The following is a 25100-nucleotide window of genomic DNA, read 5'->3' as shown; positions in this document are numbered from 1 at the left end:
TTCCATTCTGTTGCCCTTGTTTTCTCTGTGGTTTCTCAGCACTTTCCTCGACCCCGAGACTCGGCGTGCCATGGGAGAGCAGGCGGTTTCTTTGGCAAGGGCGGTGAAGTACTCCTCTGCCGGTACCGTAGAATTCCTGGTGGACTCCCAGAGATGTTTCTACTTTTTGGAAATGAACACCCGCCTTCAGGTACGGGCAGAGAGGGTTCTGCAGAACACAGGGGCGCCCTTGTTAGAGTTCCGTGTCGTAGCCTTTGCCACAGTGACCTGGAGACCTTGCGGGAGGCCCATGGCGAAGTGCGTCAGAGGTCTGCCCCCAGTATGTGGCTGACCACAGAGCTTTGATATTTTTCCCACTTGGCAACCAAAATTTCCTTTTTAGTTTTCACAGTGCAGAGCACACGCTGAGCCACGCTGGCGACACTCGTGAAATTTATGTTGATGTCAGCAGTAAAAACACGGAACAGTTCTCAAAATATTTGGAAAACAGCAGTTCGTCCTTTTAGTTTTGGTTTTATTTTTTTTCTTTACATCAAAACCAAGTAGGATTTACAGATTTGCATGGAATGTTTTCGTTGCAGAGATTATTAACACACATTTAGAAACCAACCCTTGGGGGTCATTGAAAGGCAAGCTTAAAGAATTGGCTGCCAGTTTGCACTTAAAATTGTAATGTTTTGCCAAACTCCTTAACCTTAAGTGGTGACTTCAAAACTGAAAATATGATTGCTGACCCATAGACAGCAAAGGTTCAATTAGATATTGTATTTGAGAAAAGTTACCTGCCTACAGTAATTTGGCAGAGTGTAATTTTTGCCGGGAAAACGATTTTTTGTTCTGGATGCCCTTGATCCTCACAATCTTTTTTATCTTTTGATATTTTTTGTGTCTGTTGAGGAGCGATGGTGGGACCATCTTATGACGCAATATATGTGGTCATAATTGAAATATGAAACACTCGACTTATCTTGATGCTTGAATACTTTACTTTCTTTTACAGCATTTCTTCTTTCATTTGCTTAATTACTGTATATACATGTAAACCAACAAGAAACACAACTACAGGGTCCTCTCTTCAATGTAGGTCTTTGTGATGTAATCAGTAATGCATTGCTATTTATTTTCTTCCATAAGAATACTTTTGAAGTATAATAACAGCCATAAAGAATTTGGAAAGATTCATAAACCAGCACATTAAAGTTAAGAATGTGTAGCTGATCATTGCAGTTAAGTATAAGCATCACTAAACAGTTAAGCAGTTTTTTGTACTATACCAAGTGCCATAACTTGAAGGTCACAGATAAAACAGCGTTGGCATTGCATTTGGTTGAGTGAATTCTTGAAACTTCACTGCATATCGTTTAGAGATGTGTTAGGTATTTAAAATATTGGAATTAAAGTTGGACAGGGTTTTCTGAGGGTTTTTTTACATTACCCTGCGTTGGTGTGGAAGAACAGAGTATTTTTCTTATGAGAAGACCCTGCGTCGGGGAAAGGGACACAGTAGGCGAGAAAGGGGAGCAACAGGGGGGGTGCGAGAGCCCACTTCTGATGTGCTGTAAGCCATGCAGCTAATAGGAGCTAAGAATATGCAATCATTTTTCAGTTTTCCTCTCCCTTGGAAAGGGAGTAGTGTAATTGCACATCCCCCTCTCTTACCCCCCTCCTCTTTCTCACTTATGCAGTGTAAATCTGGATGCAGGCCATGCCTTTGGGCTGATTTTACATCCCACACCAACCCTCAAAGCTAATACTGGAACTCATGATCTTCCTATGCATATAATGTGTACAGGAGCCTAATTCCTTCTTGGTTCGTGTGATTTTCTGGAAGCAGTGATGGAAATGTGAGCTGTTTAATAAGGTATTACATAGGGCTCCAGACCTCCACCGGTCTGTGGCAGATCAGATAAGTGAATATTTTGACAGCTGCATGACAGTTTACAAATCATCTTGTAATAACCTCTTTGTGGGGACAAACGGGCTTGTTACACTGTTTTGCGTAATGATTTCCATCACAGAGGAGAGACTCCATTGTCAGATGTGTTGATTTAGCTTCAAAGCCAACAGTACCTCCATTGCAAATGCTATTATGTCCAGCAAAGTGAAGCCAGCTTTGGTGTAATTTGTCAGGACCTACATGATGATGTATATTCTGTATATTTCATTATATTCTTATATATATATATAATAATATTCTGTATTATTTCATTGTGGGTCTTGACAATATAGTTCACACAAATTGAATGTTTGAAAAACACATATTTGAATAACTCCCATACCAAGAAACAAGTCAGTAGTTCTGCAATTAGTATTCCTGCATTTTCTCTTATTGGTGAATTATAGGTGGAAAAGCTCCCTTTGTAGTTTTACAAGATTTGAAGATTATACTGGCTTTATGTTGCTTGAGCTGTTAACAGTTCTGCGTGTGGAAAAACTGAAAAAAGAATTCTGGACTTCTATCCATATTCTCTAGAGGTCAGGCACAAGCCACTGGAAATCATGAATGCTATTTAATCATGCCTTACACCTTTTTAATAAGATTAGAGTGATATTTAGAGACATCCACTCTGTCGTGAAAAATATTACATTGCAATTGTCTTGTTTTCAAGCATTTCATAATCGAAAATTAGAAAGAACAAAAGATGATATTTTTCTGAAGGCACTGCATTATAATATGAAGAATTAACTAGACTTCCAGATTCAGCAGGTGACCTGAATTTGAAGCCACTCTTTTCTAATATGATTGAGAATGCCCATGAACAGATACATTGTCAGAATTAAGTATTGCTAAAAAATTCCCTTGATAGAAGAAGAAAATACATCATGGTTGTCTGTTATGTTCTCTCAGCCTTTACCAAGAACCGTATTGTCTGATGAATTAATAAGAAACTAAGCTCTTTCTTTCTTTCAAAAACTGAAATATACAAAATGGCCTTTAAGAATATTTATACTCATTACCTACCCTGTTTTGAACAATTTTCATTTTAAATCCTCACATATACAGCATGGCCCAGTTACATTCTGTAAATAAAATTCAAGTGAATCATTCAATGATTAGGATTTTTGGGAACTGAATTGACATTATTAGTGTATTTAAACGCAAGAACATGCTCTTCTTTGTGCAAAGGCTTGTCAAAGTCTAGAACAAGATTTTCAGCCATGATGTAAGTTGTTACCCTGACTTCTTTCAAGAAACAGCTTCCATGAAGCAACTGCTTTCAAGAACGGAAGGCGACTGATCAATTGACTGCTAGAAGCCAAACAACTTTGGCTGAATGGCCTTCACTCATTTGTAATCTTTCTTGTAACCTTAATTGTTATATTCTTATAAAGACTAAATCCTGGAATGAATGAAGGCATTAAAAAGAGCTGCTAAAATATGGGTTCCCCTTTCAACTTTTAAGTGACCATCTATAGCAGAGAAAGAGTGCCATGTTGTGTGAGATTTTTTGAGTCCACCAAATGTCAAGTCATAATTAATAGTTATGAGGCCTTAACACAGTATCTAAGGAGAACACCAGAAGAAATTTGGTGTCTATATATAGAGAACACATTGTCTTTTAAGTGGATGCCGTGATACAGTAGTGTCAAAATAAACCGAATAGATAACAATCACAACACATAGGAATGGAAATAAAATTATAGCTAGGCAAAAAGCTATAGTCCCTGAAGATCTTTCACACGGCTGAACGGAAAGTTTAATATGTGCTCGCTTCTCCTTCCAGATTTATTTCAGAAATTCTTGCATAACAATATAACCCTATTTGGGGGTGAGAGAGAGAATTTGAATGAGGAAGAGCATTAATTTTAATTATGGATATGTGAACTTGAAGATAATGAGCATAAATAATTGTTTTAATTAAAAAAAATGTTATTAAAGATTTTTATTGTGATAGCATTTAACAGTGATTTAATCTCCATATCAAATGTATCTGAAGTGCTTGATCAGTGGTGCCCTTGGAGGTAGGCTGGTGTTTTTGCAGCATAGAATTTAAAGATACTACAGACTTGGACCAATTTATTTTATACCCTGACAGCGCATGGATATTCTAAGATGAGGCAGGGATTGAGAGACGTCATTTAAAATGAACAATATATCATCAATACAGAGCATTCATTGCTGAACGAAACAGGGATGAAAATAGTTGATTGACAGATGACTTGAGCTCGTAGTTCAAAAGACGAGAAATGACAGTCGAAAGTGGAGGCCCCTAGAAAGTGCATTAGAAAGAGAAAACTGTTGAAGGATAAGAACATAAGAATGGTTACAAACGAAAGGATGTCATTTGACCCATCTACTGTAGTTCATTTGTTAGATAGTAGGTAATTGACCCAAGGAACTCATTGAGCTGTTTCTTGAAAGGAGCTAGAGCGTTTGCTTCAATAAGGAGCTTGTTCCGCATGCCCACAAGGCCTAAGTTCTTGCTTTTAAATGCCCTTCCCACTGATCACTATGGGCCACACTGATCTTAATAGAATGATCTTAAAAATTACATAAACATTTAATCCATGTTGTCTTGAAATGGCTGTAAACATTCCCATTTGAGATAGTCATAAGTCAAAAATGTCTGTTGAAGGAATAGTGTGAATGGAGGATATGTCTTTAGCCCAATTTATGCTGTGGAGGATGTGACAGACATTATCAGACACAAGATGGACTGTAATATAGTCTATCTGCCGTGGTGTACTGTTTTGGTCATGCATACCTCCTGCTGGCATGATTGAACCTTACCACTTGGCATCTGAATAAAGCAAAGAAATGGGACAATAGCTCAGTGTTCAGGATCATTGTGTTTTTTTCAATGTCAGCGGTAAAAAAACAGTATTAATATCAATCTGAATAGAAACTTTTTCAGTGGCTGAAATTATCATTTTGAGCAGACTGTGAACTGATTTGTGTCCAATTGAGGAGGGAAGCTATCAATGCTTGGTAATGTGTTCTTTGCCTTTTCCTGAGCTTCCTTCTTTATCTCGGGCAGAGATGCAGGTGCCTACAGTACATCTGCCTCTGCGAGAGATCCAGAGATTTGACTAAAACTGCATACAAATATTTTGAATCTGTTGCCTGTTTATATTGTATAAAAAGAAGAAAAACTTACAGTGGATATAAAAAGTCTACACACGTTACTGCTGTAATGAATGCAAAAGGTGCTTCCACAAAGTATTAGTTGGAGGGGTGTGCATGCTTATGCATCCAGGGGGTTGTAGGTTTTTTAATTTAAATTATTTTTCCTAATAATTATCAATTTGTTTTGCAAGGTCACATTAAAAATGGAACAACGTCTGTCATGATGTATCTTGCTTTCTGGCTTTATATCACAAAACTATCTGCAATTTCAATAAGGGTGTGTAGACTATTTAAATCCACTGTATATGTTTGTCTTGTGTAGTTTTATGATATTTATGATTATGGATCTGTCAGTATACCCCTTTGTATCAATATAATGACAGAAATATAATTTTTGAGAAGACTCAGAGTTAATAATTGGGTCAACATTCTTTTAAGTACTGATTTTGTCTATATCTACATATACATATTTAGTCCGCACTCCATTGAGGACACAATGGAAACAGATCTCAGTTCCCAATGGGAATGGCCACAGTACCAAAACAAGCACAAAAGCCTGCATTGGTGCCATACCCCATGATACAACAAGTCAGTCTCAACAATGGGATCCCGCACGCAATAGAAAGAAAAAAGTTGACAAAGGGTCCGGTTTTACAAGCATAGTTATAAGAAGGAAATTTAGCAGAGAATATATTATATAAATATATTATAGTATATTTATATAAATATAGTGTATATATATAGTCTTCACTCCATCTGAGATGGCAAGGCAATCGATACAGATTTGATGACCTCCCCTGTCTCCTGCACCGATGCAAACAGACCATGTCCACCAGCGTGGAGGACATTAAACACTGCAGGATACAGCAGACATGACTGGACACCAGCCTGGCACAATGACTTCTCCTGCAAAGGTGAATCTCTGCTCGGTCGTTGCTGGACTGCAGTCGGGATGAAAACGCATTGCAGTTTCCCCACCTGAGAGAATAATGGGGGATTGCCTGCTTTCTTACAAAAGAATATCCATCTCTGTACTAGAGAAGACTGAAAAGAAACACCTGGGGCTTGTCATGGCTTGCGAATGTGTGCTCTCCATACATCCTGTGCACACTCTCCGTGCAGAAGTGTTGTCATGCCAATACTTGGAAACCATGTAGAGATCACGTTTTTCAGGAATCCAACAGGTGAAGATTATTTCTTTGTGAGTGATCTTCCAGCTGGTCCACCTTATGTTTGACTTTCTGGCTTTGCTGTGTGTGTAGTTGGTGCCTTATATTATTTGTATTGTTCAGCTCTGACAAAGCCTCAGTTATGAGGCCTATGGCGGAATACGTCCCATCTCAGTGTTCAAATCCCCGGCTTTTTCAGCAATCCATGACCTCGCTGTCCCCATCCCGGCTCTCACAAACTGCTCTTGCTGCTCCACTGACTGCTCCAACTGGGCAGTCATCTTATTCACTTGAGGAAAAACAGACTCTTTCAGTTTCTTCATACTTGGTGAAAAAGTGGGAGAAGAGTAAGATTTTTCTTTCCTGTCCCCCCATTCTCAGATGGATTATAAATCCAAACGGATGCAAAAATAACTAAGGGGGATAGCAAAAACAAATGAAGCAAAGTAGCTAGCAATAGGAGCTCTTTCTCTGGAGGACTATTTTTGCATATTGATCACATGAACTCCTTACTGTACTTATCCTGAATGCTTTCATGGCTGAGTGTTGTTATGGTGGTCACATGCTCTAAGCATTCTAAGCACATTTTAATTGTTTTTGAACCTCTGTTGTTCCAGGTATTTCTCAGTCCCAGTTTTTGACATTCAACACTAAGGCAGCTTTCATAACTTTGATGTTCCGACTGGGTAGGCCAAGTCTAAAAACACCTTATTACATGAACATGCATGTTTAGTTTTCAGTATTCTCCTTTTGATTTTGCTTCTGTCTTATACGTCATCATCTTACCTAAGTGTCTGTTTGGTACTGTCCAGTGTTGGTCACATACATTCATTGAACTGGCTATGGATAAGAGTGCTGTCTAACACAGTTAATTCTCTGAATACACTCTTAAATATCAACACTTCTGTGTAGTTTCATCGAGTTCTTGATCAAATACTACCTGATAAATTTCAGTTCTCAATATTGCACATTTTTTAATAACTTTTTTACATTTTTAAAAATGTAAATGAACAGTAATAATAATCCTGGTCTCTTAAGTGTTATTTCCATGTGTTCACACATTCATAGATATGCCTAAGATTGGCTTCTTGGTTTAATTTGTTTTTCCTAGGGGACGTACAGTTAATCTATGAAGCAACTGCCTTGTCTAAAGGCAGATAGGATTCCAACACCATTACAAATCAATAAATGGCTAAATTACATTATCTTCAAGAGTAAATGTATTTTTTTACTACCATATCTCACTTATTGCAGTGGTACATTTTGTTTTCTTGAGTTTCAAAAAGTACCTGCTTGAAAGAAAAGGGAAATATGTGGTAATTCCGCAAAGTTTTTTTATCCACAACCATATATCTTAAATTTAATATCAGTAACTTGTTTCTTGGTATTACCTAAAAGACAGACTAAGCATATGTGACTGTTTTGTCATCTTACGTTTTTCCCAAAACTGATCATAATAACGTTCTAATTCATATCTCAAATAAACTTTTGATTCTTGGTATGTTATCACTCAGGTACTATATACACAGGAAATAAAACGTAACTTTGTTGGAAATGTTTTTATCTATTAATAATTAATAAAGACTAAAACTCGAAAACCAGTCTACCAGTCAGGTATCTAAAAACATGTCAAAGAAACCTGGTATAATTTTAATAATTGGGTAGGCAGTATTCTACCTGAAGAGTAAAGACAAATTGGTGAGCTTTTGCAGTAGATAGTTGAGCTTGCTAAAACTAAACGTCAGCAACTCAGAGATGATAACACAGATGTTATTGAGCTTTTGCCTGCTGGATTAGTTTTGAGGGTTTCTTCTTTTTAACCCAATTCTGAATTCTCGGCCCTTCACTTTGAAGTTACTGATGTAGTTTTTAGAATAAACAAGTTGCTGTAAAGCACATGAAAAAAAGAAATCTTGGCCACACCAGGCCCAAACTGCTGCTATCATTTGGTTGCAACCAATTGGCTAAATTTGGCATTAGTTTGCTACGGTTTTGTTTCATTGTCAAAGTGAAAGCAAGGGAGAGTGACAGCTGTCCTCTCCTTTTCTGTCCTTAGGATGGTTTATTGACTTTTGCTTTTTCCCCAGATATTTTGGTTTGGAATGTAACTAAGCCTGTCAAAATCTGGAACTTTACTCATTAATTAACTTAACGTCTTCCCAATTTGAAAGAAGTCATCATTCAGTTTCAGGTCTGCTGCATTTTTGCAGTGATAGGTTCTTAAAACGAACTACTGTATGTGGAAATCCTCAAGGTATTCAACAGGGGAGGCTGTTTGGAGGTTAACGTCACCACCCTGGCACAGTGATACAGGTGTTTTTGAGCCAGGGCACATACAAAGATCTTTTTCTCTTAGGTTTTGGCTCTTCACCTGGAAATGTGAGCTTCAGGAACAGTTTTTACAAATGGGCTCTTTATTTATATACTGGTGAGCTTTATGTTCCTCTTTGTAAAGCACAAATATAAGTATAATCAGCACAAATTCTGGAAGAAAGCTTACTTTTCATATTTTGTGTGCATACAAAAATATATTACACTCTTATACACAACAGCTGTTTCTTATAGTATATGTGGGTCATGGACACTTTAAATCCTGCACAACGGATTTGTGTTTCAATAGGATACTGAAGTTAGAATTATACTTCAACTCTTCAGACATATCTGAGAAAAAAAGGGCCTATTTCCTTGAAAAAGTGAAAAGATTAAAATATGATGTGAACCCTGTAAAAAAACATTGGATTACAAAATTATAAAGACACTTTGCCACGTAATGTCTGTTGGGACACTAGTTTAGCTCAACAAGACCAAAGTTGAAATACAAATCTGTAGACACTCCAGCCCTCCTAGAGCAGGATTGGATTCCTCTGGTTTCTGATGCATTTAGACTAAAGCAGGTTAATATGAGTATTTGGAGTTAGGAATAAATCTATGCCTTTGAAGTTTCCTTCACCAGGATCTCGAATGCCCTCGTTCGGTGCAAAAAACCCCACCATTGTCTTTCCCTACTCTTTGCATTCACATCTTGTCTTGTCTTCTAGGAGCTTCTTGTAGCCTTTCTTGAGATTTCAGATTTCCTCAGGCAACATGTGCTGTATTTGTACCAGACTCAAGGAGAATTTTATCTTTTTACAGCTGTTCCATCACACCGTTCTCTTGTTTGGGAAATTGTACATAATAGAGACTTGTATGTGTATACTTCTGGGAGTCCTGGAGCTCTCCAGTCTCAAGCAGTTTGTTGTCAGTCAACTCAGCTGCATAGCGGTGTACAAAGAGAATGTTTGCTAACAGGTATCAACTGTTAGTGTTTCTGCATCACGTTTAGAGAGTGCTCTAGGGTCCTGGTATTATAAAGCCAGAAATACATACATTCCCGGAGCCTTCAAGGAGGACACTGGCTCTGGGGAGAAGTTTATTGATGTTTAATAAGGTTAGAAGCACCATTTGTATATTTCCATCATTTGCTGCCACTCAGGAATTTATTGCAGTTTTTAAAAGCAAGTGCCCTTATATTGCTGTTTAGTATATATTGAAATCATGAAGACATTGCTATGTTTGAATGTGTGCATATGTACGTCCATATGGGTTATACATGTCATTAATTGACAGCATTTTACTTTAGATTTAACCTAATTTCTTGCACTGCATATTAAATATGGTGAATGATTACTTGTGGGTATGACTATTTGATAGTTATAGAATTATCATCTGCCGCAGCCTTCACAAAGTCACCAACCTCCAGACCTAAGAATGCAAATGAAGCACTGATTGCTGAGATAGTTATTAACTGCATCCTTACACTAAGTAAAACAGGGAATGTTTTAAATATTGTTTATAAACAATATGAAACTTAATTAACTTTATTACTAGAATGTTATATCCTTGAAGAGTTGAATAGCCTTTGTGTATCAATGCAAATTAATTTCTGTTTTTTAAACTGTTTTGTTACACAGTGAAGAAAAGGTCCAAGAATTAAGTATATTTTTTTACATCTTTAGCCAGGAGAGTCCTGTTAAAATGCCAGTAATAACTAAGAGATTCTACTTATTTGAGACAAAGCCAAAATAATACATTTTGAGAAACAAGTCGTAAGAATATGCATTCAGTTAAACTAATACATATACAAATATGATTACCATCTAAAAATGCCAAATTGTATATGCATGATACAGCAAAACAAATCCTCTGCACCCTGGAGTCTATTTATGAACTAGTTACTATTTTGTAGACAACAAAGCCCCCTTCCAAAAAATCTCACAGGCTCCTGTACATATTGTATGTTGTATTTTTGCAGGTGCATTGCTAGTGCTTAGACAGGTTTCTCTAAACTCATTTTTATCTCTGAATTGTTATTCAGTGGTGCAAAAAATATGCCTATTCTGATGTATATAGTGTACAGTATGTGTCAGAATTATGATATATAGGTCATATACACTGGAAGTAAGAAGTCCAAGAAAGTGATGGGCAGTCTTCTGGGTATTGCATGTTAAAGTCTCAAGTACGTCATTAGCCAGTTGTGTGCTGCACAGCTAGCCAAGCTTGTGTGGCCTGGTTAAGCTTCAGGCAGGCTCATAGTTATGACTGTTGAGTGCGAGGACAGCTTCATAACAGAGGTTAAAAGGGATCCTCCTTGTTTAGTTGTCAGTAGTTAATCGATCCAAATACCTTATCCAGCCTTTTATTAAAGGAAACCAGGCTGTCAGGGTGTTACGACAACATGGCTGGTTAGCTTGTTCCATGCTCCCACACAACCCTTCGGGTAAAGAAGTGCCAACCTGTTCTCGGTTTTGAATGTACTTTCACAAAGTTTCCACTTGTGCCGTCTGGTTCGTGTTTCACTGTTCATTTGGAAGAATTCGAATATTGCAACGGGAGCAGCCAGTACCCCGTCTGTTCTCTCTGTTCAGCGCTAACTCTGCTGCGGGGAACTGTGGGGCTGGTGGTGTGAAAGAAGGCGTCTGCGCATTTCAGAGGAAGACACACATTGTCAAAATTCTTCAAATAATGGTATGAGGGTCCTAGCTGAGTACCCAGTTGATTGAAAGTTAGAAATTCCAAATTTTTGTCAGAAAATGATTGGGTAGTAATAATTTGCAATAAATGGGAAAAAAAGGTTACCTGAAAACTAAATTCAGCCTATTGATCAAGCAGTGCTATCTCATATGATGTATATGACAAAGCTTTCTGCTGGGCCAGCTCTACCAGTTACACAACACACTTTGTAATCCATTGGGAGAAGAATGTTCTGCTTTATTTGTGACATCATCCTGTCAATTTCATGACCAGACAGTAGTCAAAGCTGTCATAGCTGCAGGAGATCAGTTTATATCGGATATTTCAGCTGAAGGATGTCAGTGCTTTGGCAGCGCAGTGCTCTGGAAATGTAACAGATACATGTGAAAGAAAACCTGCAGAATCAGAAATGTACTTGTGTAGTGTGCATCTCGTAGCAAGTGCTTGATTCTGACTCTGGTTGATTCTGTTTTATCCCAGCTAAAAGGTAAAAGCATTGTGTATCATGCCAAATTGCTTTAAGGTATGATATGTTAATAAAATGTGTCAAGATGTCTGGAACCCCTTTCCTCTTTATAAACAAACTTACAACATGAACTGAGCTAATTAGCGGGACCATCTGTTCAGTTTAGCAAAGTTAGTGATATTTACTAGAGAAACTGTAAAAAGACAAGCTCAGTTTTGCATAGCAGGTGACAAGTGTTAGAAAGTGGAATTTAATTCCCTGTCCTTTTTATGTTTGTGTTTATGTGCAGATATTGTGTATGTGTGTTTGCTTCATTTTACGTTATACCTTTACTCCCTTTTCCCATTTTACACCTTGTGCTGTGTAATGACTTCCATATTAATTTCATTTGACTTTTTTATTTCTTAGATTATTTCTATAATGAAATAAATATTTCTTATTTCTTTTATTATTCTTTATCCTCCTAAAAAAATGAGCAACTACCCAGGTTATTTTCTTCTGCTATGATGTACTTATTTGTGATTAGAGACCGGGGATGTATTGAATGCGGAGACAGAGCAGGGTATTCCCTTAACAGCATCATGCAAAGCTGTTAGCGGCAATTTGCTGATACTACATTGATTGCAGTGGTCCAGCCCAGCTATTGTGCATGCTAAGCACTACACCGATAAGTCTGTGGGGGAAAAAACTGAAGGATCCATCTGCTCATTTCTGCTCCTCTGCACTGATGTAAGATTACGCTAATCTGGTTACTTGTCAGGACAGGTTAGTGAAAGCAGGCGAATGGGTGAGATTTAGGCTGAACTGGTTCTCTGGAAATCGCCTGCTCTGCTCTAGATTTAGCAGTGTTATGTTTGGCAATGGAGACTGATAATCAGTTCCTTACAGCAATTCGGTGCTCTTTGCTTGTGGGTTATTGTTTTTTTTCTCTGAATTATTCAGACTGATACAGTGACTTAATTTGTTTTTTAAAATAACAATTTTCTGGGCTTTAGGTTAATAAGCCCTTTTGGTTGATTTTTGCAGTATGAAAATATTGTGAGGGAATAAATACCATGTGCTGGCTTAGCCTTAATTGAAAGACCTAATAGCTTCATAAATTTTAATAGGAAAACATGTTTGCTTTCCTTTGCCATTGAAGATGCAGACTCTTGAACATCATGCAGAGAGGGAGAAAGGCAAAGGGAACCCCTGTTCAGTAAAATGTGGAGTTAAATGACAGATCCTTTTCAATGAGAGAATGTCCCGAATGCCCATCTTTGTGTTTGTTTCCACGATGACTGATGATTTTCTTTAACCTTGCAGGTTGAACACCCTATCACTGAATGTATTACAGGCCTGGATTTGGTCCAAGAAATGATTCGAGTTGCCAAGGGTTACGCACTCCGACACAAGCAGACTGATATTCCCATTAATGGCTGGGCCGTTGAAAGCAGGGTTTATGCTGAGGTAAAAAAAAAAAATCCAAATAAAAATGTCTTCTCTGGCATTAGGTTCTCCAAGCAATCCTCGTTTTTTGGTTAGGAAAAGGTGCGGCTCATTATTTCAGTTACAGCAGTCTGTCAGTGGCTTTGTTTTAAGATCCATCCTCTTCTTTGGTTTGCTTATGTTTAACATCTTTCAACATTTTTATTCAATTAAATTGCCCTCCTTAATTGCAGACAACATCCTGTATGCTTTAATGTTGTTTTCTCTGTGAGCAATTTAGGACGGTAATAATTTTGTAACTTGTTATGCTAATTAGGGGAACCTTCTAAGTCTTTTTAGTGCAGCAGTAAATTTATTGGCCATTTGGTTGTAGGGGAAGAAAAGAAAAAGAAGTTTGAGTAATTAATCCCGTTAACCAAGGATAATTGGGCAAAAAATAGCCTTGCCAACAGCTTTAACTTCTAGCAACAGCAGTTAACCTTGTTTCCTGTGTTTTATTTAAAAGTTAATGTTTCCTCTTATTTTAACTTCCTTTCAGGATCCATACAAATCCTTTGGCTTGCCTTCGATAGGTCGCCTTTCCCAGTACCAGGAGCCAGTGAATTTGTCCAACGTAAGTTTCCAGTTAGATCTTGCTTTTTTCATTTCAGGTCATTAACTTAAGTTTCCAAAGACCAAGATCCTGTTTAATTTTTGTTTCATGAAACCTGTACAATTGCCACATCATAACGATTTATTACTTTTAGGGTTTTTGGGACTAATTTTCCTTTGTATGGTCAAATGAATATGAATGTGAAAAAAGTTAATTCAAAAATGTTTTAACAACTTTCCCTGAAGCAAATATTGACACTTTGTTACCAGAAGATCAAAAATAATGGATACTATAATATATTTCAGTGACATCTGGTGGTCTTCTTTTATTTTTTTTAATCTGTACAAAATACCAGTGATTCGTGGTCACGAGATTTGGGGGGGGTGTGTTTAAAATTACTCTTTTAAGACATCCACAATGTGTGTACTATCACATTACTGTTTTTTGGGAGAAAGTATTTTGAAGTAATGGCATTTATGTAAATGGAAACCTTCCACTGGTCCTTTGTAGCTCCAAATAGATTTTAGCTTTCCCTTTTCATTTCTTGTAATATAATGGCAAGCATTTTCTCTAAAAACAGGCTAAGATGGGATAAAAGCCCTTTGAGTTTTTTTAAAAGTGCTTCTAAATAAAATTGTATTATTATTAAAAGCACAAGGTGGTAAAACAGCCCAAAAGGGTTAGCATTCTTCATCTCTTGGGCTCTTATCTTGTTCTTTGAACGCAAGAAAGATATGGATGATAGCAAGCTAGTCTCCATGTTAATGCTTGTCCGGCTCCAAGGAAACATGTAATTAATCCCAGGACTTCATAAAGGCAATTCAAGAGTATTTCTCTGAATCAGCTGCAATAACATGGATTGCTAACTCATTCCATGCACTCTTTGCGCTCTTTTAGAAAAGTGTCTCCTATTCTCTATTCTCCCGGGCTCCACACAGAGATTGAAAGAGTGATTGGGGCTTCTTTTTTTGGTCTTCAGGAATTTATACAATCTCCTTGAAGTACTCTTTGGTCTGGGCTAATAAGATTCAAGTTTAAAAAAAAAAAACATTTGTACTTTGTATTCCAAAAATATTTTTTGTTTTTTTTTAAACAGTAAATGTTTTAATAATAATACTGTGCTTTAATAAGTCAAACTAGATATATCTTACTGAATTAAAATGAGCCTAGCCTGTTTATACCAGAAAAGACCAGTTTACATAATAAGAACAATTTGCTTGATTTTTAAAATGTATGAGATGTATCGAGTTGGAGACAACACAATGTACTGAGTACTGAGTTCCATAACTTATGACCTATTTTATATTTATATGTCTAGGGATGGAGTGCATGCTGGCATGTTTGGAAGAATATCTTTGTAATGTGTACTTTATAATATGTATGGGTATTACTGTATACATAGAAACATATCGTCATTTTTACTTCTGAAAAAGATTTTTCTTTCTGCTGTCATCTTGCACTCTGGAATCCACCCCACCTGAGCAGTCAATTTTGCCCTTTTCAGTTGCTGTGGTAGCTGCATTTCAGAGAAGAGGGATACAGTCACTCTTCATTTAAGGGTCTGTGACATACAGGTAGAAGAAACATAAAAGTATAAACATAGGGTGGCATATACTGAGCTTGGAAAAGGTGCATATTGTATAATGTGGTATAAAAGGCAAATGATATTCAAATCTTTAGTAAAGAGCATATAATGTATCTCAAGGGATAGTATGTTAAAATTGAAAAAGGCTCTATTAAGAAGGGATTTTGAATATTGTGTATGTGGCCAACACATTACAATCAAGATATTTTTTATTTGGAATCAGTCCACTGAAGTGCAATCAGATACATCCCTGGGCTTAATTAGATGTCCTATGCTGACAGGCTAAAAGAACTGAACATTTTAGAAGACTTATATTCAAATATTCAGAATCCTCCAAGACGTTGACAAGACACAATCAACAGTGAAAGACATATCTAAGGTCAGGAGAAGTGCACTTTTTTACATGAAGGGTTGTGGGAGTATGGAACAAGCTACCCAGTCATGTTATCGATTGTTACTCTTAACCAGTGCCCAGACGCTGGCTGAGATCCTTGGCTCAGTTAGCTACTAACAATCAGTAGAGCAAGAAGAGATGACCTCTTGTTTGTAACCTTTCCTATATTTCTGTGTTTTTTAGTAAGAATTCCGAATACAAATCATTCTGTGAAGACAGGTTTTTAGTGAATACAATAACTCAGCACTTTGCAACAAGAATTGCTATGTTTATTTAGCAAGTGTGGCAGGGGGGAATACAGTAGTATACAGTTCTTTATGTGAATTAACAGTCAGCCCGGTCAGTGGGTCACCAGACTTTTGAGATGCAGCTGATGATTCCTTCTCAGATAAGAATGTGTATCTTCATATCATTGTATTCTATAGGCAGTATACATGTCAGTTTGTCATTATGTCATTTGTAAATCATCAAGACTCACTGTTCTATTAGTAAACAAATGTGTCACCTCTGTGTTAGCCACAGACTTAGTCTGTCTTAGAATGTTACATACTAATCCACTTTACCATGATACCTCGCTGAGGTGATCCTGGTGCTTCCTTGTCCTGTGCCTGTTTTGGAGCTCGGACTGCTCACTGCCTTTTCCCTGACCTGGTTTACCCTCCCTGGAGTGGGAACTTCATTCCATGTGATTGCAGCACGTCCTTCTCCAGGGGCAGCAATTCACAGAGCGCTTGCAACCGCGTTCGATAATCTGGAGCCCTCACCAGAGAGTATCGGTGCACCAGACTGCAGCCTCCCCCTCCCCTTGTGCAGAGGGGCATTCACAGTTTCCAGCACCCGCAAGTCTTTGCAAGACACATCCTTGCGATGCCAGTTACACAATTAAGTTTAACTTCATTTTGATATTAATATTTTGTAGAATGGATGACTTTGCTGCACCAAGTAAAAATATCCTTCATTACAATGTGCATTTGTAAACCTAATTTTAAACTGTGGATGTTTATATACAATTGGTAGCGGCTAGTGTAGACAGCTATTTTGGTGTCTTCGTGAGGCTGGTGTCTTGACTCTCTGCTTGGTATGTTTCTCCTTTTGAGAACCTCGCTTCAAAATTAATTTGCAGAGGGAACTCGGCATGTCTGAGCTCAAGAGAGTGCAATTGTCAGTTACAGTATTCCACCTATTGTTTAGTGGAGCCTTACGAGGCATTGTGGTCATTTTTGACGCACCACCAAGTACAAATTGGAGCAGACACAAACACAGCATTACCCGATCTGATGCATCTCGTGAGGTAGCAGTGCGGTGTATTGCTGTAGGGTCTGGACTTTGCTGGTAAACTGTCGCTTTTGACAACGTACTTCACTCAGATTGCTACAGTAAATAACCTGCTGCATTAATGGGTCTCCATATCATCATTGTAAATGAGAATTTGTTCTCAGTTGACTTACGAATTGAATAATAAACACCAAAGGAGAATCAATGTAACGTAATAATGAAGACAAAAATGGCTACGTTGCTTTTTTGAATTACTAAAAGCTCGATCACAAGGAGAGAAATGAATCTCAGCGCAAACTGACATTATTTTAAAAAAGCTGTATTTTACAAAGACGCTCATTTACACTGTCAGCTCCAGCGCGGAAGACAAGGGCAGTGGAAGAGAAGGTGTAACGAATGAAGTGAAAATGTATGCTGTGCAGAGCACTTGACATTCTCCATTGAAGCCGGCCCCCATTAATTACACAATTTAAATAATTATTTCCTTGATTTATTTGTTTTTCCTTTTTTTCCAGCTCTTTTTTTTGTATCACAGTGAAGTTTTTTTCACCATATGGTTGCGGATCAAATAATGTCAAACATTTTGCCCTTGCAAGTTTTTGCAATTTGCAGTTTTCAAACGTGAGACCTGTTGAAAGCACAAGTGATAATGGACATGCTCTACCCCCTACAGTTTTTGTCCCACCATATCTTTCTTCAATTAATGCTACAGCAGGAGTTTTATGTAATAACACTTGCGCTTGTGAGCCATACACGTGAAAGAGAGAGAGGGGGGAAAAAACAATTAAAATGCCTTAAATGTTCTGGTTGCTGCTGTTATGTTCTTGTGTGAATGTTGCATGTCAGCTAAATGGACCAAAGAAAAGATAATGTGATTGGATGCAGGAGAGTGCACGCTAAGCTTTGTCTATCATTATTGCTGGGAGCAATCAAATTGATGCCAGCGGGACAGTAGACGCGTTGACAGCTGTAATTATGTATCTCCATGGTGATCACTTTTGGCCTGTCATGGAGGCCCACAAGTCCCCTCCCTTGCAAGCATTTAATCAGATTGGGCTGTCACTTGTCAGGTAGACAGCAATAACTGGGGAGGGGGGTTGTGCGGAGGGGGAAGAGGTGAGTTAGAAAAGAAGGGTGGGAGCCGCCTGATAGCTTCACATGGGCTTGTCTCTACCAAGAAAAGAATTTTTAATTATGCCGGGTGAGCTTCAGAGCAACGTGTTGTGGATTGCACACAGTTTGACCAGACATTTCACCCACTTTCATCTCTGTTTCCATTAGGAATTAAAAAAAAATCCTAAAAAGGGGGACAGAATGTAGTGGGTAGCTTTTTTGTTTTTCTGGAACTGACGTGTCCTCGGTTTTTCTCAAACAAGGGAGAGATCAAGACACGTATTTGAAGCTACTGTCATCACTCTGGGAATGCTACTGTTTCTTTTTAGTTTGTAAATGCTCAAGAGAAAAATATTCTAAAACCTATCCTCAGAAGCTCTTTGGTGGATGTGACTTTCCAGACAGTAATGGAAAATGAAAGATGGTATCAAATATCAAGTTATTAAAGAGCAGATTGAGCTGGACCAGAATTCAAAAGTAAAGGTTTCAAAGTACATTAATAAATGCAGATTTTTCAAAACATGATTAGGAGCCTTTCCCTGTTTTTTTTTCAGATTTTACTAAATCCAGAGGAGAAATGCACTAATACTGATTGTTGGATGTGCCACGTCATACTCTGTGGCTCTCAAATGTGTGCATTTTCTAAAGGGTAGGGGGCGAGAGTAGGATAAGTCGCGAGCTAAAAAAATCCCCCCAGGATGTACTTTCTTGTTTATATTTACCTAAATGTCTTTGAGACTGGAAAGGAAAAACAAGCAGATGAAGTGGTAGTTATTTTAACCTTTTTAATGATCCCCAGTTTATATTTAGGAAAACGTATTGTTTCAGATAACTCACTGATTATGATAATTATAGAACAATATTTTTATACTTCCCTTAGCAACAAAAAGGAGGGGACATGGGTGCAGTGAATTAAGGGAACAAAGATTTTAAGTGGGGAAAAAATGGACACCGTTTTTTTTTTGGCAAATTGCATTCCTACATCGTATGCTTACGTATGTGCTCAGACAGCCCATATTTGCTGTCAATTTAGAGCAATCGTTTTGACACAGAATCATATTTAATAAATGTATGTTCTGAAAGTTACCTTGATTTTCCAGGAGTTAAGTTTTAGAATTGTGATATCTCTTAGGGTGCAGGAGGGAGTGAGTGTGATTCCCTTGTTCTTTTAGCTATCATACTACCCATCTTTTCTTTCTAAAATGCAGATGTGTGGGGCTATCCACTTTGAATGATTTGACCAGATGGAGATGTTTAGGGGTTCCGTGAGGCATACCTCCTTGGTATCCCTAATATCTGCTTTGCAGACCACCTACTGTCCTATCATTAAAGTGGTTTCTAGCCACCTCATGCTTAAAAACTAAAATTGGTTGTTTTTTAAAAACATAAGAAATCTGGCACAGGAGCCAGTGGAAAAGAAATCCGATGAATACCTATTTCCCAGGAATGATGAATTTGGAAAGTTAGCCACAGTGTTGTGCTGATGAGATCAAAGGGAGATAAAGAAAGAGAATATATGTATGTGGACTCCAGTTGTTGGCTGATATCGTCCAGAATTGGCTGGAGGTGCCAGTATTTGCGGTATCAGAAATTTATCTGGGGATTTTGAGATAAAATGTCACAGAACTTCATCTGGTAAATAGTTGTTTTTGGAAGGGGGAAAAGAGATGTTTTACACAAAACAACAAGGTTAGAAGGGAGAGGTGGTAACTGAGGGAGCCATCCAGTCATTTTGAGGAAAGCAGACAGAGAAGTTCCAACTGGGTAACTTGTTCCAGACTTCAACTATTTTTCCTTTAAAGAAGTATCTCCTGTTGTCATTTTTAAGAGCATTTCCCCATAATTTCAGCCTGTGTCACCTGGTTCATATCTCGGTTATTTCTGATGTATTCTAACATGTTAACTCTGTCAGTGCTGTTGAGCATTTTGAAAATTTGTAGTAACTCCACAAATTCAAATGGGTTGTTGGGTTCTTTTTGACTTCAGAATTCTCCTTGGCAAATAATTCTTCAAACTCAATTTCAGCTGCAAGAGGTGACCATGTGATTCTATTGCATAAGAGAATGAAATGCATCATGGAGAACTGCAGTTACATGAGTTATCCACCAGGAAGTGCTACATATGCATTTGATTAGAACCATATTTAAACAGTATTACCTTAAAAGCGACCTCTGTTTTCTGTAGTTTGGCACATGTGGTGAGTGCAGTTCCTTTTATTAACTTAAAACGAAGGCCTTGCTAAATCCCAAACATATTATTCCAATGCTCAACCAAAACCAGTTAAAATTCATAAGGTTCTGTCTTTCTGCGCTGAGGTTCAATCGTGTTTGTATGACAACATCTCTTCAATGTATAAATTGTGGGGGAGATGATATTCAGGTGAATTTTTAATGTTCTTAAAACCTCTAATATTTTTAGACAGAGAACCCATGTCTAAAAATATGCTGGTTTTTCTTGAATGTAATTGTCAGGGTACTAGATTACAAATGGGTGAAACAAAAAGTAATTTCAGTTGCTGAATAACTTGAGAGAAGGGCAAGTTGACAAGCAGTCCTTTATTACTTCAGTTTTTGTTGGAGAGAAGCACGTATATAATGTGTTGTGAAGGAATTCTTAAAGATCTACAGTATTTGTTTTAATGTATCAAAAATGAATTTTTCTTGTCTTTTAGGTGCGTGTGGACAGTGGTATTCAAGAAGGAAGTGACATCAGTATTTATTATGATCCAATGATATCTAAAGTTAGTAATTTTCTTTTGATTCTTTACATGGACTGTATCGTTAGTTTATTTTAAATATCAGTTAAACAGTGTTTTGAATGGTTCTTAGGTTTTGATTTTTATTTCTATTTTTCTGTTAAGTTACAATTAACATGTTCTGAAATTGAAACATTTATAAGCAAGCGAAAATCACGTTATTTCTTAAATATACTGGGAATGTATATGGAAAAAGGCCATTAGAAAAAAACAACTTAATACAGCCTGCATACTATTGTGTGTTGAAGGAATGCATTTACTTGGCACTAGTGTGGTTTAATGTTGTGAGGTGTTCTATCTGAATTTCTTAATATGAACATAACTACCAAGGTAGTTGAGTGAAACATTGAAATAAGGACATAGTATTAACTGCATATGAATTTTACATGCCTTCTAAAATTATTTATAAAAAAATATTGTATTTTTATATCTAAATTCAATTTGTTTTATTGAAACATTATAGAAAATTTAAGAAGCAAGATGCACCCTGTGAAAAGTTTTAAACTCTTATTTGATCTTTTTACGAACCATGTGATTTCTTGGAATTCACAAATATCTCGGTACTTCATAAGTACTGAAGGCATTGAAACCTCATAAATGTTTAGGAATCTCAGTTCATTCACAGAGTATCAGAGAAGTTGTAAGGAGATCACTTTTTTCACCATCCATCAGGAAACCCAGTAAAGGATTTTTTCCTCCTGCTAGAAAATCTGTAGTACAGTACTTGCAATGAAGTGAATGTGTACTCGGAGAAATGGGAGTCTGAGAATTTAAACTGAGGAGAGAACTTGAGTGCAAAAGAAGGGACAGTATTCACCTCACCTCAGACAGATAATGCAAATTAGTAAGCATACTGTAAGGTAGTTGCCATCAATAGTAGTTTGCTGTCAATATCAATTTCTTATACCAGGTTTAGATGCAGTCTGTCACACCCTGAATTCTTTAATTGCAAGCTCTTTTCTTTATTTCCCCTAAAGGGCAGCTACCCTACACCAGCAAGCAGTTCATTAAAGCCCATGCCGAAATAGCATAATTTAAATGAACTTTACAGTAACTTAATATTCAAGTATTCCAAGTAATGAAGTTTTTTTTAATTAGTGTATGATGTAAGCATACACACAGTGTGTAGGATATGTTGTACATTTTATTTAAAGTTTTTTACATGCTAAGGTTGCCCTGTTCAAATTTACTGTTTTTCCCCCACAACAGCTGAATTGATTTTGTTATAGAATACAGTCTGGCTGATGTGGGTGGAAATTATGCATAAAAGGGAAGTGAAGTACGTTTAAACAACAGCTTCAAAAACATACTTGTCCTTGAATATATTATTAATAGTAATAATAAAAATCAAGTAAGTGTAGAGGGAACTGTATAATTTCTGAAATAATTAGACTGAAGCACTAATGATTTTTACATGGTAATTAGACCCTTGGGACCAAAGTTCAGGCTTACATTTATACGGGAGATCTCCTTTGTTTCATTTAGATGAACTATTCTGAGACAAATTGATCCTGCACGGAGCCACCTACATGTATTTTAGCAAAGAAATGTACAATTTTAAAATCTGTTTAATAATGTATCAGTTTTTAAAATACAGCTGGTTAAAAGCACAGGTGAAAGCATTGCTCAGTGTTATAACATGACGAAATACATCATAAATCTCTCTAGACTATATTCATTGATCATATGAGCATACTTTTGCTTTAACTATATTATGGTAATTATAATGGCTATTTTTTTTCTCCTTTAGTTGGTTACATATGGCTCGACTCGTGCTGAAGCACTTCAGAGAATGGAGGAGGCTCTAGACAATTATGTCATTCGAGGTAACTACTGAAACTCCTAGTGTGGTAGGCTGGCATAAATTAAAGGGAAACAGCTGGAACAGGTTGTAATTAACAAATCGAATAAGATTGTGCTTATTAACTCAAAATTACAGCAGAAAAGGCTCACATTAATTAGGAAGATCCCTGATTTCCAAGGAGATTGCCATATTTTATTCCTACTGTCACCCCTGACTCAGGTGTCTGCATGAGTGTGTGTATGTGTGTGAAACACACACCTGAAGAAGACTCCTCTTTTTTTTACTTTTCACTGCAGAATTGACCTCTGCTCGTTTGCAGCTCGCACGCTGACACAGCTCCGTGTACTAATGCGCACCTCCGCTGCATGTCTTTTTAGGAACGGGCTTAAGCATTTCTGGACTGTCAGCACCCTTTTGCATTTGACACTTATGGCTTTGGGCTTAGCCAGTTGTATAAATCCCATGTATTATTAATGGAAGTATATTTGCTTGGAGGTCAGTACAAGATGCCAGAATTTTGGCTGGAAAATATTTTTATGTAATGATATTAAGCACAGCACCTTTTAGTCTGCTAAAATTCACACTTTGGTTAATTAAATTAGCAGCATTTTCTCTGAAATGTGAAATCTTCCCAGTATTTCTGGGACCGGAAATGTATTTTTGTTTTTCCGCCATCCATTTGGTTAAGAAAAATTCCCCAAATTCCTTTAAACTTTCTTTGACGTGGTTAATGCATTTTATTAGTGATGGAAAGCTTTTTGTCTCAAGATCAAAACTTCTCTCCAGCAATAAGCAAGGAATACTTTGCATAGCATCCCACGTTAGATACAGAAAAATCCAGCTTTTCCCAGGTGCAGCTGTAAGCAGCCCTTTTCCGGCAATGGATTAAAGGTCATTTTTTACTTCCAGTTGGACTTTCCATGATGTGGGACAAAAGCTTGAATGAATAATGTGAGAATAGAGTACACTGTTACATGAGAGCGAGGAAAGGGAATTGACTCAAACATAACATGCTCAGAATGTTACCAGAATTGTAAGTAAAATTTGAATGAAGAAACAGGTAATACACTTATGAAGTACAAATAAAAATCAGAAATATACTAGTTGAAGCAGAGCTCGCACTAGATAATGAAACTTTCAAGAGGACAGAAGTATCTGGCGAACTGTATTATGAAAAAATAAAAAATATATATTTTGAACAATTTAGAAACAAAAACTGGTACGTCTCAAAAACCATCTTGAATTTTAAATTATTGATGATCATTTATTATGGAAAATTATAAGCAGCAAAAGCAAAAAACCCACTTAGGAATGTACTATTTTGTAGAGATTATCTGTAAGGGAAAGTCCAATAAATTTCAGACAATTAGCCTAAAAAGAGACTAACTGTTGTATGAATATATGATGTGTTGCTGAAGGAATCTTTTTAAAATCGAAATAATACAACTATTATATATAGTAGATATATATACAGTAGAAAATTGATTATTTCAAAGTGGCAATCAGTGTGTAGATCATAACTTTTTCTTGGGTAAAGAACAACAGGACAGTGGATGTTTGTAAGGGCCATAATTTACAGATTTCAATGTGCTCCCCAGGATGTGCATGAGGGAACATATGTAATGTCACTGATCAGTTTAATTTAATATGCTTTTATGAGGTATTGCATAACAATACAGCTTTTAAAATGTATAGTGAGGACATCACAGTTCCCAAAGCTGTTCTTGATTATTAACTGAATGTCAGCTTTGTCTTGAAGGATCCTCTAGCACACTGTGTATTTAGAAAACAAGCATTCTGAACATAATATGCTTAAATCCTCTAAAAAATGTGCAAAGATGCATTATAATGTCCACAAACTGTGGTGAATGGGAATTGTTTGCTTCCTTAAACTGAACGTGCTCTCCTAGTTTATGTGGAAAATCTTATGTGGCTAATTTTTATGAGTAAAAAAAGCAAATGCTGTATGCCCATGCACATCATAGTACACAGTAAAATGTTTAATTTTGGCCAATTTTTTAATGTACAGTATGTGCTTTAGATGTAGAAGCACTTATTTGAGCAGATTTAACAGTAAGTTTAGGTTATTTAGGATATTGCTAGTGGATGAGAGGTGAATATTTAAGTGATGAATGCAGTTTATGAACAGGTAAGATTTCTGTGGATAGTGGAGGAATATGATCTTAAAGAAACTGAGTGACCATAAATACACATGGTAGACAGTGCTGATTACTAGTTTTGGACCAGCTACACGTAGAATGTTTGATTAATGGTGTTGCTTACATGTCCTGTTGTTCTTCTGCTTTAATCTGTAAATTACAAAGCTGCTTCTTTGCTAATGTTTCAACAGTAATCTCAGATATGAAAAACAAGCCAAAAAAGGTTTTTTTGTCTTAATAGTACAGCCCTGATTGTCAGATTGTGCCAGGGTACCACCTCAG

General features: G+C 37.0%; 1 protein-coding gene across 4 annotated transcripts in view; it reads left to right on the top strand.

The window, feature by feature from the left end:
* pcca (propionyl-CoA carboxylase subunit alpha) overlaps nt 1–25100 on the top strand; it is a 193249-nt gene that overhangs the window by 77982 nt on the left and 90167 nt on the right. For all 4 annotated transcript variants that reach the window (XM_015363424.2, XM_015363423.2, XM_015363422.2 and 1 more), the window contains 5 exons: nt 40–190; nt 13019–13162; nt 13680–13754; nt 20772–20840; nt 22606–22681. In XM_015363424.2, the coding sequence (XP_015218910.1) occupies nt 40–190; nt 13019–13162; nt 13680–13754; nt 20772–20840; nt 22606–22681 (515 nt within the window). The remainder of the gene's footprint in view (nt 1–39; nt 191–13018; nt 13163–13679; nt 13755–20771; nt 20841–22605; nt 22682–25100) is intronic.

The sequence above is a fragment of the Lepisosteus oculatus genome, chromosome 15, assembly GCF_040954835.1.
Source record: "Lepisosteus oculatus isolate fLepOcu1 chromosome 15, fLepOcu1.hap2, whole genome shotgun sequence".
Lineage (NCBI taxonomy): Eukaryota > Metazoa > Chordata > Actinopteri > Semionotiformes > Lepisosteidae > Lepisosteus > Lepisosteus oculatus.
Note: the sequence above shows the minus strand (reverse complement) of the source record. Positions and strands in the feature narration are given on the sequence as shown.